Consider the following 20,251-nt stretch of genomic DNA (forward strand, 5'->3'; position numbering starts at 1 on the left):
TACACTTGATACAGAAATACACTTTATTAAACATGTACACATATAAACATTACCTATATACTATATAACTGCAGGTTAATTATGTTTATATATAATAACTTTAACTGTTAAAAGCTAGTACTTACTACATAATTAGTAACTAATGAAGTTATGGTAACTAATAATCTTAACTTTTCTGAATTTGTAATGCAATAATGTGCACCTTTAGTAAAGCTGTTTGAAACAATAATTATTGTAAATAGCGCTATACAAATAAACTTGAATTGAATTGAACACACTTGTTTAAAGTAAAGTGTAGTTAGTATCACTAAGTGGTATTAAATGAAATTATTAGAAAAAGATTCAAGATAACTTAAAACTTCTGAACTGTGCTTTAATTTTTATCATGTAAACAGTTACTACAACTGTTTTGAGTACTCTGAACTGATTTTACAGTCTATTGGGTCATTCCGTGAAACATTCCATAAACATTAGTTGGGTCATACCAAATCAAATAACTCAAAAATTAAAAAAAGAAGTTGTTAGTGCAAAAAACTCCAATGCTGAAAATGAATCCCACTCCAGCCCGGTTACTGGCATGAGAAAGGCTGCAAGTGAAGTGATGGAAATATTGACACGTATCCCATGGCTCCTTCATAATTTGCCTTGAGTTGATCAAATGACTCAAAACTCAGAATGGTAGTCTTCAGTCTTTTTTCCTAGAAAAGAAATAGATGTCATGTTCCTGGTTTTCAGGTTTGTCTTATGTTATGTATTGGTCCCTGTTGTGTCCTCTGTTCAGTCACTGCTCTCTGTACCACACCCTCATCAATCCCAGTGGTTATATCTAGTTAGTTGCCCAGTTACTGTCTCTGCCCTCTTGTTACCTTGTACTGTAGTTTGTTTGGCCCATTTCCACTAAGTGGTACGGTACGGTTCAGTATAGTACGCTTTTATGGCCGTTTCCACTGTCAAAAAAAAAACACATTTTTGGAACCCTTTCAAAAGGCACTAAACACGGGAAAGGGTACCAAAAAGGGAAGCTAGACACGCAGCTTAACGCTATTGGTTTACAGAGAAACTTCATTTGCTTACGCGACAAGCCAGAATGAAAACAAAAGAGCCGCCATGTTTAAAATACACAGCCGAGATTACAGCGTAAATATGTATACATGTAAAAACAAGCCATGGTCGACAGGGCTCAAACAAACCTTGACGTCATTGATGAACAGCAACAAAGCCAAAAAGAAGAGCAGATTTACCCCTTAGTTCAGGCATCCGCTGCATAAAACAGGGTGATGATAGATGGTCATTCATTCCACTGTGGTGACCCCAGATAAATAAGGGACAAAGTCGAAGGAAAATAGAATAAATAAATGAATGTTTTCAAGCCAAATACAGTCCAAATCAGCCTGATCTCACGAGGAAACGTAAGCATTTTACGTTTTGTTAGTTTAGTGGCTAATTCGTACAAATTTGTAAGAGTTCAGTCGTATGAAAATGTACGCTTTTAAAAAGGAGGTGTGGCACCCAACCCCACCCCTTACCCCAGGAGTGTCCAAACTACTACAAAAATCAGTATTGTGGCAGCCCGCGAGGCTTTTTATAAATATTAATAGAATCTGAAAATGAACGTAATTCAATAAATAACCACCAGGTGTCGCTATGACATGCCTTCAATTAGGCAGCAGTTCCTGTAATGAAGCAAAACGAACCGAACAAACTGAAGGAAACATAATTGATAATCACGTTTTGGCGAGCCATGGTACAACCAAGAAAAAGGAAAATCAACAGTGAGAGCTGGAAATTTTAGTCACGTTGGGGCAAAGAATATTTCTTCACAGAGGTCAGTGGAATATGCGTCTGTTTAATTTGCCAGGAATCAGTTGCAGTAATGAAGGAATATAATATTAAAAGATCAAATACTTCAGCTTTTACACTGGTGCCGAAAGAGATCAAAAAGTAAAACAATTAGCTGCTGCCCTATCAGCTCAACAACAGCAATTTGTTTTATGCTAATAAAGTGCAAGAAAATTCTACGCTGGCTAGTTTTGCACAGGAAACCCTTCACTGTAGGAGAATTTATATAGGAGTGTCTGATGAGTGTTGCAACTGTAATTTGCCCAGAGAAGATTCAAGATTTTAAAAACGTAAGTCTTCCTAGAAACACAGTTGAAATAATTAAAATAATTCCATAATACACACACACACACACACACACATATATATATATATATATATATATATATATATATATATATATATATATATATATATATATATATATATATATATATATATATATATATATATGTGTGTGTGTGTGTGTGTGTCTGTGTGATGTATGTAAAATTTGGCATGGGACGTTTTTTTTTTTTTTTTTTTGCATCTGGCCCTCGGCCCAAAAAGTTTGGACACCCCTGCCTTACCCCAACCATCATTGGGTGATCAGCAAATCTAACTTAATTATATAAATCAAATTGTATGAATTCATACGAATTAGCCACTAAATCAAAAAGTTACAAATTGCCGTGAGATTGCATTGGTCCAAATACAACTCAAGACAATGTTGGCACTGGCAGTAAGTAATCGGTCAAATGCGCTTGAGCTATCTTTAATGACTAGCCTTGAAAACATCATTGCATCTCATATAACATATGAGCTGACTGTTTTAAGGGGCAAGGGGTGAAAAAATAGGGGTAAAAATAGAAATTGGCCTTATCCTGCATTTGTCAGTTGTTGAATGCACATGTCTGAGATTATTTGTTCCTGTCCCTGCCTTTTATCTTTGCTTTGTCTCCTTTGATTTTGTTTGGGAGTCACCTTGTCTTACCTGTCAGCACTACAAAGCACACTAACCTGATAAATGCAGTAGTCTAAACAAGTCAAAAGTCTACCATATCATATTTCATCAAAACACACACACTTTAAAAAATGAATAAAATGTCTATGGCAAGCCATTTTAGATTTATTCTATTAAACGGACCAGTATCTATTTTCATGCTACTAATACTTGGATATTAATTTGACATTTTTTTATAGATACTAGTATATGTTCCATTAGGTACCAGTAATCTTTTATTAGCTGCTCATGCTTGCATGCTATTTCAGAGGGAATATTCAAAGTAGTATACAAAACTATAAAGGGAACGCTTCACAGGTTGTCATTTTTTCAACAATGAACCAATGCGAATATAAAACCAGCTTCACCTCAGTAAAGCAGGCTAGGTGGAATAGCGCTGTTTACTGATGTTTTGTTGTTAAACTAATTAAAAATAACTTATGAAATTGAAATAGTCACGTCAATCATTCGCCGTAAGATTTCAGTGACTTGCGTGCATATAACCCATTTGTAAAACAACAAAATCTACATAAGCTTTGCGTGACTAAAATAGTTTTAAAACATAACATTACCTGTCAAGAAACACTTCGGCCATGGCAAAGACCTTAGAACAAAGACTATAGAATACACAAGACGAGTCACTCGTATTGTTTTGAATAAATAAAAGTGTGGCTAATAAAGCCCGCTTTCTAGTACAGCAGCCAATCGTTAATCACTATATGGGGAATAAAGCCTGCCTTCTAATATAAGAGCCAATCATGGGTCGCTATGGACTGACAATACTCAGAGGGAGGGGCTTAGATCAGATGTGAGATTCTGCAGATTTTGTGTGATTCGAATGTTTAGAAATGAAACTAAAGAGACGTTTGTTGTTTAGTTTTACTGGTGATTGCTAAAATGAAATTCAATCATAAGCTTGGCTAGTAGTTTTAAAGAACTTGATGTTTCCCCATTCAGACTGAAAGCCTGAACATAGTGCCAGAGAGGCATTTCAAAGATGGACACCGACACTGAGTGAAATGACTTGTCTTAAAGGGACTTTGCTTAGAATAACCAAGAGGCAACACTCAATAGAACGTTTCATTGCAACAGCAGTGCCCAGCAACATCCCCATGATTCCGCCATCTTGGAAGTAAAAGCGATCAGCCGTCCATTGGATCTTACTGCTGTTGTGATGGCAAGCAGCTGCTTTGTTTTTTATTTATTCATATGAAAAGCTCATTAAAGCCAAAGAGCTTAGAATGACCAAGAGGCGACACTCAATAGAACCTTCTATTGCAACAGCAGCGCCCAGCAACAGCCCCGGATTCCATTTTGGAGTGAAAGTGATCGGCCGTCAATTGGATCTCATTACTGTCGCGATGACAAGCAGCTGCGTTGTTTTTTATTAATTTATTTAAAAAGCACATTAAAGCCGAGATACAACCTAAAAGACGACAATACAACATTTGTTATCATAATCATCAGCACTTTTAATAGTTTATTTTACAGATTTATAATATGCTGTTGTTCTATTGGAGTTTTCATTCCAAAATGCCTGCCGCCCTCTAGTGGCTGTTTCCCAAATTACACTAGAGTGTCGCCTCTTGGTCATTCTAAGCTCTTTGTTAAAGCTGAGATACAATTTGAAAGAATACAACACTTTCTAATCACAATCATCAGCACTTTTAATAATTTATTTTACAGAAATAAACATTTTAATGTTACATATTTAATGTTTAATGTTAACTTATTTTCTTGAAACTGTAACTATTAGGTGAAATTACTTTAATAGTTTACGCACTGGCAAAATATAAATGAATACTGACATTTTAAATTAAATTAACATGACTTTCAAAATGGGTTGTTGACAACAGACTGACAGTATACTTTTTGTTGCAGTATTATGTTATAATAGTATTTAGTATTTTTTTCCAGTGTTGTCTGTTAATAAAAGAATAAAAAAGTTTTTATGTAAAAAGCCACTTTGTCAAAAATGAGTTAATTTTGACACATTAATTCATCATACACACACATACACATCTATGTCAATATATTATATTATTGTAAATATGTCTACTGATCTGAATCCAATTAATCCCTCTACTGCATGGTGTCGTCATATGGCAACATGATATTTATGTTCATTTCCCTGCCACTGTTTTTTAAGACCAATTCTCAAATTTTTATGTGGGAATGAAAAGACCTTAGTGCAGCCAATGATGTGCTTTGGTAAAGTCACATGACATGCAGTGTTTTTTCATAACGTGATTTCTGACAGACTTGCATCTATTGTGAGTAATAGCTGAATGCAAATGTAAACATCAATAAAAACAAAGAATCAAATTATATAAGGACCACAAAAAAAAAAAAAATTCTCAAACATCACCTCTAGTAAGTTATGATGACATGTTCACAACTCAAATAGTTTTTTTTATCAAATTAGTTTTTTGTAAGTCAATCAAATGTGTGTGTTGCCAAATGACAACACTGTGCAATAGTGGAATGTGCAATATTGCAATGGGTCAGCTAAAGTATAAGGTGTCATTTATAAGTTCTGTGTTAAAGCTTATAATACTGCAACACCAATTAAATCAGTTCAAACAATAAAATTATTAATTATAAGAAAAGTTCTAAATGTAAAAATTCTAAGTTAGATCCACTGTTGCCTTATAATAACATATCCTAAAATACTTTAAAAAAATTTCCAATTTGTTTTACAGCACTCCAGGCCATTTTTAGAAAATAAAAACAGTCAAATATTTTTTTATAGATCTATCATAATACGTGCAGTAGAGGGTTAAACACATATGGGGAATTCTGAAGAGACATCGAGTTGAGCATCTCTTTGAGCAAATCTAAAAGATGTGTCATTTTTGAAGAATGGAAGACGTTGCAAAATGAAGCCAACTTGCTCAATCCACAGAAGTCTTGGTGCGGTCATTAAAAATCATGGAGGCCATACAAACTAGATAAAGTAGTGTTTGATGTGGGGTATAGTAATTTTTGCATCACCTCAATTTTAGTAAAACTTAAAAAAAAAAAAAAAAAACAAACTTAAAAGAAATTTGTAATTTAAGTTACTTTGTTGACCTTACATTAATGTCATAAGTTAAACATATATTAAACGTAGTCTTGTCAACATTAGGGAAATTGTTTTCTTTTCATTGAGATGTTGTTTAAAATGTTTTTTTCAATACGCTTATTTCGTGCAGCAGACATTTTAAGAAATGAAAGTGAGGCTGCGGTGGGAAGAAATCCGGAAGTATAGAACCAGCGCTGTAAACATTGCAGTAACATCCATACTACAAACCTCCAGCTGTTGCCGAGATTTTAAAATGCAGAAATGGTGTTAACATCACTTTACGATTATTAAGTTTAATTAGTAAGTTTAATTTAAACAATTAAAAGCAAATTAGCATCAAACAACATCACAATCTCTGTAGGAGTAATATGCTCAAGTGTCAAGGCCATGGGGATGCTTTCCTGCTTCAGCCTATGTAACCTGGTTGGCAATAAAACACCGCAGTCCTCTGCAGCACACCCTCGTGTCGTCTGTAATAGTGTTGTCCCGGTACTGAAGTTTTAAAACCGACTAACATTGAAGAGCCGCTGAGTACGGATGACTTGACTGATCTTCACGGCTGCTTTGTGCTCCAGTCTCTGTGTATCTGTGTTTACACTCAGTTTACCGCTCTTCACCCAGTGCAAACAGATAAACGGAGACTGGAGCGCGAAGTAGCCGTGAAGATCGGTCGAGTCATCAAGCAGATCGCTCGTCTGTGTTTGTGCTCTGTAAACAGCGGAGGGTAAACTGATGACCTTCTCGGCCAATCACAAGCGTTTCGGTCGAGCACGTGAACACAATGGCAAATCAGAGCTGTTTTAAGAAAGCCACCAACAGTGCCTTAAATGTTAGAGGGAAATTGATGGTTTATCTTTTAATTCAGTATCGTGACAAGTCTAATAGAATGAAAGAATCAGTTCATTAACTTGAGTTTGATAAATGGCATCTAAAACGTGTGATTGGGAAAGAAAACCTTAACTAGTGCCATTTCCCTTAAATTAGCTGAAAATGAGCTCTGATATGCCTTTTTATTTTCACCAATCATTCAGAACGGACCTTCGGGTCACTTTATCTTTGTTAAAAAGATATACAGCCAGGTACACAATGTTCCTCCCAATGCAACTCCCAATGATACTTCTGGGTTTCTTCCCACCGCAGCCTCGATTTTGCTTTTAAAAATGGCGGCCGTGTGACATCAGTCTATGGGAGTGTATGAATATATAATATTTATACTCAATATTTAACTCAATATTTAAATTTATTTTGTTTAACGTTAGCTATCCGTGCTGTTGTTCTATTTGAATTTTCATTCCAAAATGACCGCCGCGTGACACTAGCGGCATCTAGTTTCCCAAACAGCAACAAAATGTCACCTCTTGATGATTCTACTCTCTTTGGCCATGGTGTCATCCATCCTCCAGGGTGCCAAAGGAACTACAATATTCATTTGGGATTTTAAATAGTTTTGATTCAGCGTTTGTTTTACCGCTGTCAATTCGTCACTTATGCAAACAGCGGAGCTGCATAAACAGGTGCGTAGATGTACAAATCTACTTCTGTTGACAGACTGTTTGGAGCTTATCGGAATTATGGGAATTGTCGGCCGGGAAAATTTATAATTGGATGAACATATCCAAAATATATAATTACAAAGAAATACATTTAGATCATTTACTTTAATCATTGTAATGTGAAGAGACTTTTAAACTGCACAACCAATGTTTTTCAAGACAATCACCTACTGCACCCTTAAGTTGAATACTATTTTTAATCCCTTTTTTGTTAAAATTTCTCACTATTAGTGACTTACTACCAGACTATTATTAAAATATTGGCTTTTTATTTGTACTTAAATTATGCAATGTATTTTCTTCTTTCAATGATCAGTCAACCAGGTGTCGGATGGTTTTGACTCCAGAACATTCTCTACTGTCGACAACAAAAGAGACTTTTCAGGAGACCCTCAGCAGCACTCTCCCTGATATCCTCTCCCCCTTATGCAGCTGTTACTTTACATTAGTTCACATTTGTCAACCATGACCAAAGTTTGTTTGAACCCTACATTGTGGGCCCTTTTAATTTAACAGTTCCAACAGATGTGGCCTTCTTTTTTATCCATATCTTGTCATCCCTTGGCTGTTTATTCAGGCCATCTCTCCTATATAACTCTACGTAACTGTATGGTTATTTTAATGGTACATAAATATATGAGGGGTGACACGATGGCAGTGGTTAGTACTTTCGCCTCACAGCAAGAAGTCGAGTTGTTTGCGTGGGTTTCCTCCGGGTGTATATATATATATTCTCAGAATCTTTATTTGTACCTCAGTAAATCTTTCACAATTTGGTTTGGTTACTCATACAAATATATATATATACAGTTTACACTATCATCCTGCAGGTAGATTTCAGATGTGGCGGGTTGGATAGACACTCCTACTAGCCACTTTGTCTAGTTGAAAATCTTTTTTATGCTGTACTTTTCTTAAAAGCAGGGTTCGACAATAGAGATGGCCCAATATGCATGCAAATGTGATTTTAGAATTGAGAAGCAGCACGATGAAATAGCGTTCGCGTGAATACCGAATGAGAGTTTCTTCCACAGTTCTAAGACTATGCGCTAAAGGTGAATTGGGTGAACTAAATATAAGTGTGTGCATTTGTGCATGCAAGAGTGTGTATGGGTGTTTCCCAGTACTGGGTTGGAAGGGCATCCACTGTGTAAAACAAATGCTGGAATAGTTGTCTGGTCATTCCACTGATGAATAAGAAACAAAGAATGAATGAATGAATGAATGAATGAATGAATGAAGATATCTATGAGTAATTTATACACAGATAATTTGGTTATGTAGGTTGATTTCATATTTTAAAAAGTAAAAAATCTACTTCGGTAACATATTAACTATATTTTTATATTATAATATATTTAATAGCTATATAATAAATAAGTAGTATTTAACTTTAGGTATATCTAAAGATCAGTACAAATACTGAACAACTACTGGTACATAAATATCATAAGCTTTTATTCATAAATCAAATATATACTTGTCAAACTGAATAGTTAATATCTCATAGATTGTTTTAAATGTATATGTTAACTAACCACTGAATTAGTAATGACTAACGTAATGACTCTATAGATCAAACTAAATAAATATAAAATGGCTTGCCATACTATCAGGCATTGCACATTAGTCTCATCTGATAACAAGCTTTAGTATCAGATTGAGTATTTACCATGAAAGAGGAATTTACCTTGATGCCAGAAGAGAGAGCCGACTCCTGCGCCGTACATGTTTGAAGCATTACAGAAATACACTCCATTGAGGTCAGAGGACAGTTTCAAGAAGTAGAGTTTATTTCCTTTGATTTCAATGGCATCATTTGGGATAGTCACGTGCTTGCTACTTCATAAACAAGAAGAAAGAATACAAAATCAGTTCATTAATGCTGAAATACCTAAAGATTTACAAAAACTTGACTGACTGATCTATACTGTAAAACAAATGTTATGTTCCACACACAAGATTTGTAAGGTAAAACATGAAGTAATTAAGTTAACTTATGGATTTTTACAAATTTAAGTGGATTAAAGTTAATAAAACAATTAAAAAAATTCCCATTGTCATTGTCATTTTCAGGTCTTTGTAAATAGGTAGTTTGAACTAACAGCAAACTTAATGTTTTGCATGCACAAGTTCAGGTCAAAAAAGCCATTTAAAGGTGGGTTTGTACTTTGCGTACGTGAAAGCAAATAGATGTAAATGACTGCTTCAGTCGGACAGGTCACTCTTTGTACTGTTCAAAGGAAGCAAATTGTGCCTAGGGTTTTTTTTGTGTCAACCTAAATAGACAACATAAACAAGATAAACAAGAGTTGTGGAGTTGTTTATTAAGCTTAAAGGGATTAACTATTTACTTTCCTTCTAGTGGTTCTGAAACTTTATGGTCTCTATTTGGACGATCCATGCGCAAAGTCCAAGTGCAGGGCGCAAAGACATTAAGAGCGTGTCAGAATCCACTTTTCCTATTTTACGGACGGAAAAGTCCGCTTTGCACCGTGGCTCCTGGTCTAACAGTGTTGAACTTATTCTCTTAATGAGTTACACCCCATTTACACGGGGCATCTGCTTCAAAGCTTCCAATTTACTTTGAATGGGTGAAGTCAGGCATTGCCGAACTGCATTGTGGATTCATCAGTGCCGCTTCAGAGGCATTGCTCGCTGCAAAAGTTGAGACTTGCTCAACTTTCCAGCGCCGACGGAAGCGTTCTGCCAATCAGATCGCTGTATGCAAATATACCAGCTCAGACAATGGAATATGGCTGACTAATTTCATTGGCTGACGCTGCTATGACGATCGCGTCAGCCCCAACTTTAGACACGCCCTCTGTCAAGCAGTAAAGCTGAAGCCTCGTGTGAATAGGGAGTTATAGGTGTGTTTTGAGAATTAACCAATCAGAGTCTCATCTCCAATTCCCTTTAAGAGTCAGTTGCGACATGCCATAGTGCATTTGCTATTTACATGACAGACTTTAAAAGTGAAAAAACTGAACCCTTTACTAATGATAAAACAGTTAAACAGAGCAGCTGCAGTTTGAGAATGAGAGATGAGCCTCCTCATTCTTTACTTTCACTTTCACTCTTGTGGATAGGGACATCCATTAGCCTACACATAATTAATTTAGTTTGTTAAGCCTAAAGATTTGTTTCAAAACTATTTCTTAATTCTAGCAAATGAATAAATGAACAATAATAACGAAGTGTGGTCAAAAAACTGAGTTATATACAAATACACATGCTGTGCCCCATATGGTCTAAAACTTGACCGGTGGACAAATCTAAGCTTGTTTTTAATAAAACAAATATAAATATGCATATAATAAATAACATTGCTAATAATAATTACATCATACAAAAGCAAATAGTTATGAATAAACTGAAGCCCCCCTGAGTTGATGAAGGCATGAAAGTAGGTTTTTATATTCATGTAGGCTAGAAAATAATAATTTTTGTAATATTTGAATCCTTTAATTCTTTTTCATTTGTAAAGATATTTGCGTATTGCTGCACACCCTGTGTGTATTACGCAATGTGTAAGCAAGGCGCTCAACTAACGCGCTCTGCGCTGGACTATAGACCGGATTTGATCTGGTCGATAGAACAATCTATTATAGATCCTCAAAATAGCAATGCACCAACAATGCAACATAACACGCCTACTTTTTTAGAACAGAACATCTATGGGCGCACATATAAGCGCAAATGCATTTGGTAAATAACAGTGTGGTGCAAAACATTAAAACGACTCTTGCACCAAGCTGAAACTAGCAGACAACAAGTGTGTCGCGCTTTGTACCGGGTGTATGATAGGGCGCTATGAGTTTTTCTACTGAACACAAAATAAGATATTTTGTAGGAAGCTGAGGACCTGTAACCACTGACATCAATAGTAGGAAAAAACAAATACTTTGGCAGTCAATAGCCGCGTTTTCCACTATCACGCCTAAAGCGAGCAGGCCAGGGGCCTGATCAGGCCAAAGCATGGCATCCTCGGGGCCAGCGGTCGAATAACTTGGGTTAATAAGGACCAGCTGGGGCTTAGGGGCGGAGTGGAAAGAGAGGCGGAGTTTGCCCAAGTCTGGTAAAGATGGCATGCCGCCATTAGTCTACTTTTCCAATAGCACACGGGTACATGCACCAAAGTAAATAAATAAGGCATGGAAAAACATATAACGGGTCAGTTAAAGACAGGCTATTCCCTAAAACACCTTATTGACCTTATTCTTCGCCGACGAGCGGGCGCCGCCATTTGAATCTTTTTGGCACGAGACTTCCGGTCTCATTCACTTACATTCACTTTTTAGACATTAAAAACGGCTTGTTTCGCTGTTTGATGTTGCAAACTGATATTTCCTTGTTATATTATTCTACTTGGTCTGTGTAGTCATGCAAACATTTGTTTGTAGAGCAAGTAGTTTGACCATTTTTTGCCGTTTATTATTACTTGTCATTTCTCCCATAGGCGACTGAAACGGAAGTTCTAAGACAATCGCGAAAACAGGCGCACTTCCGCATTTTAGAATAAGGTCAATAGGCTAGGGATGATTTTGCTTATGATTTGCTTATGTTACCCTTTTAAATGTAAGGCTGTTGCATAAAGACTGTTGCTGAGTTTCTTTCTTTTTTTGTTTTTTTTACTTTGAAAAAATATGAATTCAACAGAAAACATAAAACTTTACAAATTACATAATTTATATATATATATATATATATATATATAATTCTCAGAATCTTTATTTGTACCTGAGTAAATCTTTCACAATTTGGTTTGGTTAATCATACATATATATATATATATATATATATATATATATATATATATATATATATATATATATATATACATACACAGGACTTTACATTATCATCCTGCAGGTAGATTTCAGATGTGGCCGGTTGGATAGACACTCCTACTAGCCACTTTGGCTGGTTGAAAATCTTTTTTATGCTGTACTTTTCTTAATAGCAGGGTTCGACAATAGAGATGGCCCAATATGCATGCAAATGTGATTTTAGAATCGAGAAGCAGCACGATGAAATAGCGTTCGCGTGAATACCGAATGAGAGGACATCACTCCCGCGCACAGGTGATGCACAAAAAGTGATGCTCGTGCACCCACAGTCCTGCAGCTTTCAAGAGCTCCAGACGTTTTTAAAAAAGGTATTTTTGTAAGCAGCAGCAGTTCCCGCTTTTGCTTTAACCAATCTTTGAATAGATTATGGGCCTAACATTAAATGTGTGTGTGTGATCATTCTTCCATTATCACACAGTATGTTTTTCACCTGCTTTCTTTTGCTTACAGTTATTTTGGTTGATATAGGTTAATTATTGCTTTTAAAATAACATTGATTTAAAAGGAGATTAACTCCCCATTATTTGTAGTTCACTGGTGATCTGGAACCTTTAGCCAGGACAAACTACTGTGCATATTGTAGTTACATGGCAATCATTTTTTTTTAAACATAATTTTTTTTAAAAGAAGGTTTTATTGAATAAAAAAATGCATGTATACAGCTATACTTTGCTTGATTTGACATTTAAAATTTGTTCCTAAGAAATAATTTTATTTTTATTTTATTTTTTTGTGGTGAGAGATTGTTAAATTTGGTAAATCCTTAATTTTAAGCCCTGAAAAGTCATGCGACACCATTAAATCACAACCCATTTGCTCATGCACATTAAGCAAGTTTATACACACAAAAAAGTTAAATGAATGAGGACTCATGTGGACATAACGCAAAGTCTAAATCAAGGAATTTTAGCATGTCAAAGTCAAATTTTATGATTATAAAATGTGTTTTCCCAACAACAAAAGTGTGGCTAGTGAAAATGGCAAGTGGTTAGAAATATTGGAAAACTACTAGCCACAGTGGCTGGTGATCAAAAAAGTTAATGTCAAGCCCTATATATATATGGGCGAAGCAGTGGCGCAGTAGGTAGTGCTGTCACCTCACAGCAAGAAGGTCACTGATTCGAACCTTGGCTCAGTTGGCGTTTCTGTGTTGAGTTTGCATGTTCTCCCGGCTTTCGCGTGGGTTTCCTCCGGGTGCTTCGGTTTTCCCCACAGTCCAAAGACATGTGGTACAGGTGAATTGGGTAGGCTAAATTGTCCATAGTGTGTGTGTGTGTGTGTGTGTGTGTGTGAATGTGGATGTTTCCCAGAGATGGGTTGCGGCTGGAAGGGCATCCGCTGCGTAAAAACTTGCTGGATAAGTTGGCGGTTCATTCCGCTGTGGCGACCCCGGATTAATAAAGGGACTAAGCCGACAAGAAAATGAATGAATATATACATATATATGTATTTCAAAAGTACAAATTAGAAGCTAAATTAGTCCCTAATAGTCCTTATTAACACCTCAAGGGTACATATTAGTACCTAAAAAGTACAAAAGTGTTCCTCTTAAAATTTTTAGCTACCAATATGGACCATTTAAGTACAAATGTCTACCTTTTCTGGTAACACTTAATGCCAACATAAAGCACTTTTTCTCAGTTTGTCACAAAAATAAAATGTCCTTATTTTGATTTCTTCTTTTCAGTTTGAATTTGAATTATTTTTAGCTGACATATTTTACCAAGACATTTGTATTCAGAGAAGATTCTAAATATGACCTTTAAACTTTGATACAGCACATTACGTTTAATTACGCTTTACATAACGTTTTTAAAGAGATTTTGATATTAATAAAGAACCTACCTGTGCCATGTGAAGTCTGTTGCTGGAGGATTAGCATCTGCCTCACACTGAAACACTTCAGCATAAGAGGGATCATTGAAAGGCGTCACAGTGACCAGCTGAGGTGGATCTTTAAAACAAACATAAAAAAAAAAATAGTTAGCAAAGATGACATACACATTAAGTTCATTAAAATCCAGCTAAACAAATTCAGATTTGCTTTGCATGCCAGTATGTGCCATTGAAACCAATTCAATTAATGGATCAATGATCAATAGTTCATTCATTCCTTTTTAATTCAGCTTAGTCCCTTTACTATTCAGGGTTCACCACAGCAGAATGAACCTCCAACTTATCCAGCATATGTTTTACGCAGCAGAAGCCCTTCCAGCTGCAACCCAGTACAAAGAAACATCCATACACTCTTGCAGTCACACACACACACTCTCGCAGTCACACACACGCACGCACACACACACACACACACACTATGTAAGCCATACAATTTCCAATAATTACCAAATAAAAGACTGACACTATTCTGGCTGATTTGCATGTTGATTCTAATCGGGAGCTGTTTATGTTTTATTTATTTACTTTGTGTTGTATAGGCTATGTGTGAGTGTGTCAAAGATTTTGGTGAATACATTTGTTTGGGTTGGTTTTATCTTTGAAAGAAAGAGAAAATGTTCACTTCAGTGAGGACGAGGCTCCATTTAAACGACACAGGTTGCTCTCTGACAAAGAGGAAAAAATGCCTCGCAGCATGTGTTTTTCATCTCATTAGAACACATTTTTTAAAATAACCAGTCCAGGAGGTTGTGTTGATAGACAGCAGTATTAGTTCTAAGACAGTAAAACCAAATAAAATAGATTAAAACTATCATTTCAAAGGTGTTCAAATGTGACTGTTTATATGCATCAGCTGCTGATTAGAAGCTCTCAGCATTCTCCTTGCGCATATACATAGAAATCATAATGAGTAATTTTGCGTTCTAACAAAAAGGTCTATAAAAAAATCAATGTTTTCTGTCCCTGCATTTGATGCCTCGCTCCCTTCCCTTTCCTAAAACCCAGAGGAGGATACGTGGAGCAACAGTTCGAGCAATGTTTTCATTCAATATTGCAGAAGAGCGATGTTGCTTTTCATGTTGATGCTCAACATCTTCACCTCAAAAATAGAACTGTTAAGTTATTTTGTATAAATGCATCAACATGATCGTCTAGTTACCTGCATGAAACCTAAACCGGAAGTATATATATATATATATACATACAGTTGAATTCATAAATATTAGCCCCCCTTTGAATTTTTCATTCTTTTTTGAATATTACTTAAACTATTATAAACAGAGCAGGGAAATATTCACAGTATGTCTGATAATATTTTTTCTTCTGGGTAAATCTTTATTTGTTTTATTTCGGCAAGAATAAAAGCAGTTTTAATTTTTTTTTAAAAACCATTTTAGGGACAACATTATTAGCCCCTTTAAGCAATTTTTTTATTTTTTTTTTTGGATATTCTACAGAAAAAACAATCGTTATACAATAACTTGCCTAATTACCCTAACCTGCCTAGTTATCCTAATTAACCTAGTTAAGCCTTTAAATGTCACTTTAGGCTGTATAGAAGTGTCTTGAAAAAGATCCTCAATTCGCCAATTTATGTTTAATGGAGAGCAGATTTTTTTTAACACATTTCTAAACATAATAGTTTTAAAAACTTCTAATTTCTAATAACTGATTAATTTTATAATTGTTCATCACATTAGAAATTTAAATAAGCAATGATAAAGATGCCTTACTTTATGTTCTGCGTCAATTAAAAAGTTACACCATTTACAGGTCACTTCCCTTTTTACTATAATTTAGCTTCAAACACTTGTCACTCACAGTGTACTTTGATCCTGTGATCGATTTCTATCTCGGTTTTCCGTGTATCATGCGTGATCACACACTGGACAAGCTGTTGATTCATCTGAACAGTTGGCACAGCAATCAGACTGCTTGACACTGTGAAAATCCCATCCAGATGTTGTACATTATTGGAAGATGGTTTCACAGAATCAGACAAAGATCCCAAACGCCATGACACCCGAGCAGCCGTTTTCTTACTGATCACTGTGCATGTAGCAAGTGTAACCTCTTGGCATCCGGCGACAGCAATCGAATCCACATCCACTCTCCAACTCAGTGGCCTCGTGTCTGGAAACCATGAAAAAGTGGATCAGCTGTTTACTGTCGGAATATAGTTATAATATTACACACATTGTTTGCATATATTACTGCATTTAATGAATGGAAATCTAAATTAGTCAACTTCCTACATTTCTAATTTCATGGTCACCGCTTAGTCCTGTTAGAATCAATCATACTCACAATGCTCCTACCAATGCTCCTCCTACTATACTATAAAGACGCACAGACAAAAGAGTGCATTATCCATGAGCAAATACCAGAGCCAGACCACTTTTTTCAGTTGTTTTTACAGGCCAATAGCACATATGGCCACTAATAATATTGCTAAAAAATAAATGTTAAATGTCCAATGAAATTAAAATAAAGTTTTAGTATTGCTAGTAAGTATTAGTATTGTTCATATTTAGGATATCTATAAGCTAGTGTGCTCCAAAACAGTGACAAAATTTGCATTTAAGAGATATAAACTGATATAAACATGTAAAGCTTGTAGTTTGTAACTTCCGACTATATGGATTCACTGTTTTATTCACGTCACCTCATACTTCAGTTTCTCATCAAATCTTCTGACCAGTCACCTCATACTTCAGTTTCTCATCAAATCTTCTGACCAATCAAATATTCTGTAGTATCTGACAGCCCCCGCCCCCTTCAAGATGCTTCACATTTGATGCTCTTGAGCTCAGTAACTCTCACTGGCAAAGCGGTTATAAATTAAAAGCGCTATTGGCTGTTTTTTAAAGGGGAGGAGCTACACAATGTCCCACCCTCTCTTCATATTTTGGTTAAGATTCAACAAACATTGAATAAAAATGCACATTTCAAAGCACTTTATGGGATCTTCAAGCATTTAACCTAGTTAGCAATGTCATTACAGTTTTTTGTCGTAGATCTTAACTTTAAAATCAAATTGATCCCATAAAGAAGACCCCGTTTTTAAATCTACTTAAAATCTCTTCATCTATTTAACACTCAGAATGAAATAGGTGGAAGCTAATGAAATACATGTTCACGATGATTTTGCTTTCGTAAGCAATGTTCGCTGGAAGTTGCAACCCAAGCTCATTCTGAAAACGTAGTCCCTCGGACGTTTCTGGAGACAGCGGAATACCTCCCGGCAGGTACGTACGGACGCATTTATTTTTTTCAAGCGAACGATAAGGGGCGGTGTGACGCTGTTCCCTATTGCGCTTGCCGGCCGGCCGATCACTTACCTCCTTGTGGAGGGCTTCCCCGCTGCAACCCGTTTGTCCACTCAGCTCACCGTGTACGTTGGAAGACTCGAGCTGCAGAGAGGAGTTGACCATGGCGATCGGTTTCGAGTCCGGGGAAGAGCGGTTCCAGCAATGAGGTAAGAAAAAAACAGAATCCCAAAAATTAAGTGAACGAGTTTCGTAACAGGGTGAGAACGCGGTGAAATCCGAAAACGCGGTAGAAAAAAAAAATCAGGGCTTTTATTTTTTTGGACGGCTTTTTGTAAACTGTTGCTCGGGTTTAGGGAAGCGAGCGAGCGGGTGGGTCGATCAGTAAAATTGGTTGGGTTCAGGAAAGGAGGAGGGCGGGTCAGCCGATTGGCCGGTCGCGCAGTCAATCATCCGGTCAGTTGGACAGTGGCCTCTGGGTACTACGTTTCCACAATGAGCCTGGGTTGGGAATTTCACTTATTTTACAAATTCAGTACTATGAAATTGGCCTTATATTTAAATCTTTAAGATATTAAAATGTCTTAAATATAACCTGCAAATACCCTTATTAAGTGTCATTTGCTCAGTTATGTCATTTTAGATTGCATTGCCAAATGCAAAGATGGCATTGTTTGTTATGACAACTTGACATAAACAAATTCATGTTAACCGGACTTTATCTTTGTCATGACAACTTGTCATAAATCTGTCATAAACGTGATTGTCATTAGGGTATTATAAGTGTGTTTTGACTATTTTTCTGTAGAAAAAAGGCTAAAATAAAAACAGCTGAATTTCTCTATCTATAATCCCTATTAATAACTCTTGTACAGCAGTCCTACAACATTCTGACACTCAATGACACACGAATACCCTTTTAAAAAACCTAGTAGCTGGAATGACCTTTTTACAGTGTCTGCTATAATGTTAATGTTGTTTTTGTGTGTTTATATAGATGACTAGGGCCACGGTGTAAATGCACAGTATTGTTTGCCACATTATATCGTTATGATAACATAATATATGCCTTCAGTGATTTCCTGAAGATAAATACCAAAAAATAACACAACTGCGATAACTACAGCAGTCATTATCGTCTGATCTCATATAAAGCAAGAGATTGCGATGACATATGATGACGTGTACAGGTGCTGTAGTTGTGTCCCATTTCTTAGGGGTAATTTTTGAAGCCCTACCCCTTCACACTCTGTATTAAGGGCCAAGAGGAAGGGGTAGGGGTACAAAAACAGGATTGGTATCGGGTCTTAATGACAAATCCATATCCAGATTCAATCCTTGTACCACTGTATTTGACAGTCTTATAAGCACCCCCTTCATGTAAGTGTTACAGTATCATGGTACTGTAAGTGTTGAAGCTGCTTTCAAAGCAAAGTATGTGCTTTGTGGACATTTAAAGTCTTTGGAACACATCAAAATGTGGTGTGTGAGTGTCAATACATTTCAGTTTTCAAGGTCACTATGCTTTATCCTGTTTTGTATCTTAAAAAAAAGTAAGTAGTTATGTCATACACACTCTATTTAAACTATTTTAATGCCTTGTCTATAATTCATAAGCACGTTTCAACTTTGATGGACAGTTAGGGTTTTAGTTGGATGCATTTATAGTTAGATTTGTGACGATGTGTATGGTTTATCATTTTTACAACCTCTGCAACCCGAGGGTCTGAGGTTGGAGGGGGAATGAATGTATGCCAGTGAACAGTTTTTGTAACGGTCTCAAACATTCAAAACTGGCTATCCGAGTTTTGTGATTGAGTGTTTGTGATGTTATTGAATATCTGGTTGATTGAAGTTGTTTTTCTTAAAAAAAAAAAAAAAAACGTTAAGTGTTTAACCCCACTTCCCAAGCCTCTGCCCTATCTGAGACCACTTACTGAGGGGCGAGAAAAAAAGGTGTCATGTTGTGCGTGCCCATATTAGCACGTGCTTATCACTGTACTATAAGTACAACATGATGTGGAGGCTGATGTAAAAACAAAAAATACTTCTAAGCAAAACTTAAAATGTTTTTAAGTCCAAAAGTACTCAAAACAAGCGTCTCTTTTTCCACTGTGTATGAGCAACCTCAGTGTGATTGTATTAACGGTTTTACAACAGCCATGCAGATGTACAAAAGACTTTTCACCAATTCTCTGAGTTCACATACAGTTTTTAGCATAGTGATATACCACGTAAACAAGTTGTGTTTGGATTTTTTGTACTGTTTAACATGTTTGGCCTGTTTCATCCTGTTTCATCCTGTCATTGGTATGAGTGTCTGCATTATGCAGATCTATAATGCTTTGTCCCAACACTGACAGTTAAACTGTGTGTCAGTCTGATTTGGGTTAGATAGATTTACAGATAGATTTGTGTCAACAGCTCAAAAAATGTGTTTTGGTGTTCCGTGATCCTTTAAATTATTGGGTTTTACAGAAATCAGTTGGTTTGCGTTACCTTCATTTATTGGGTTTCACTGTGCTCAGTTTGCTCCGTTTACTCAAATGGATTAAGTTCACAGTACTCATTTGATACTAATCCTATAGGATTAGTTTTTGAACTTAAATGGTTTGTTGCAATCGGTTTCCTGAAATGGTTTGAGTTACCTTAACTTATTGAGCTTTACAGTGTACGGTTTGTCACTTGGTTATCTGGATTCTTCCAGTCTGAAAGTGTAAGCCGGGGCATTAAGGTTGGACGGGGAGTAATGGGTTAGCATATTTAAAATGAATGAATGAATGCCAATGAATCATTTG

General features: G+C 36.1%; 1 protein-coding gene across 10 annotated transcripts in view; it reads right to left on the reverse strand.

Moving 5' to 3' along the window:
• The window catches only part of si:ch211-214p13.3, a 25,489-nt gene continuing 5,238 nt past the window's right edge, over nucleotides 1-20,251 (reverse strand). The window contains exons 2-6 of one of the 10 annotated variants that reach the window (XR_015499204.1): nucleotides 16,006-16,317; nucleotides 14,134-14,242; nucleotides 9,129-9,277; nucleotides 459-698; nucleotides 1-202 (exon numbers count right to left, since the gene is read on the reverse strand). Coding sequence is in view for 8 of the 10 variants with exons in the window: in XM_087267508.1 (XP_087123634.1) it covers nucleotides 664-698; nucleotides 9,129-9,280; nucleotides 14,134-14,242; nucleotides 16,006-16,317 (608 nt within the window). In the remaining 2 variants the exon portion in view is untranslated. Of the gene's footprint in view, nucleotides 699-5,832; nucleotides 8,626-9,128; nucleotides 9,281-14,133; nucleotides 14,243-16,005; nucleotides 16,318-20,251 lie in introns of those variants that run through there. The other 9 variants (XR_015499203.1, XM_087267513.1, XM_087267512.1 and 6 more) reach the window with 9 other exon arrangements.

Source organism: Danio rerio, chromosome 9 (genome assembly GCF_052040795.2).
Source record: "Danio rerio strain M-AB ecotype USA chromosome 9, GRCz13ab, whole genome shotgun sequence".
Classification (NCBI taxonomy): Eukaryota; Metazoa; Chordata; class Actinopteri; order Cypriniformes; family Danionidae; genus Danio; species Danio rerio.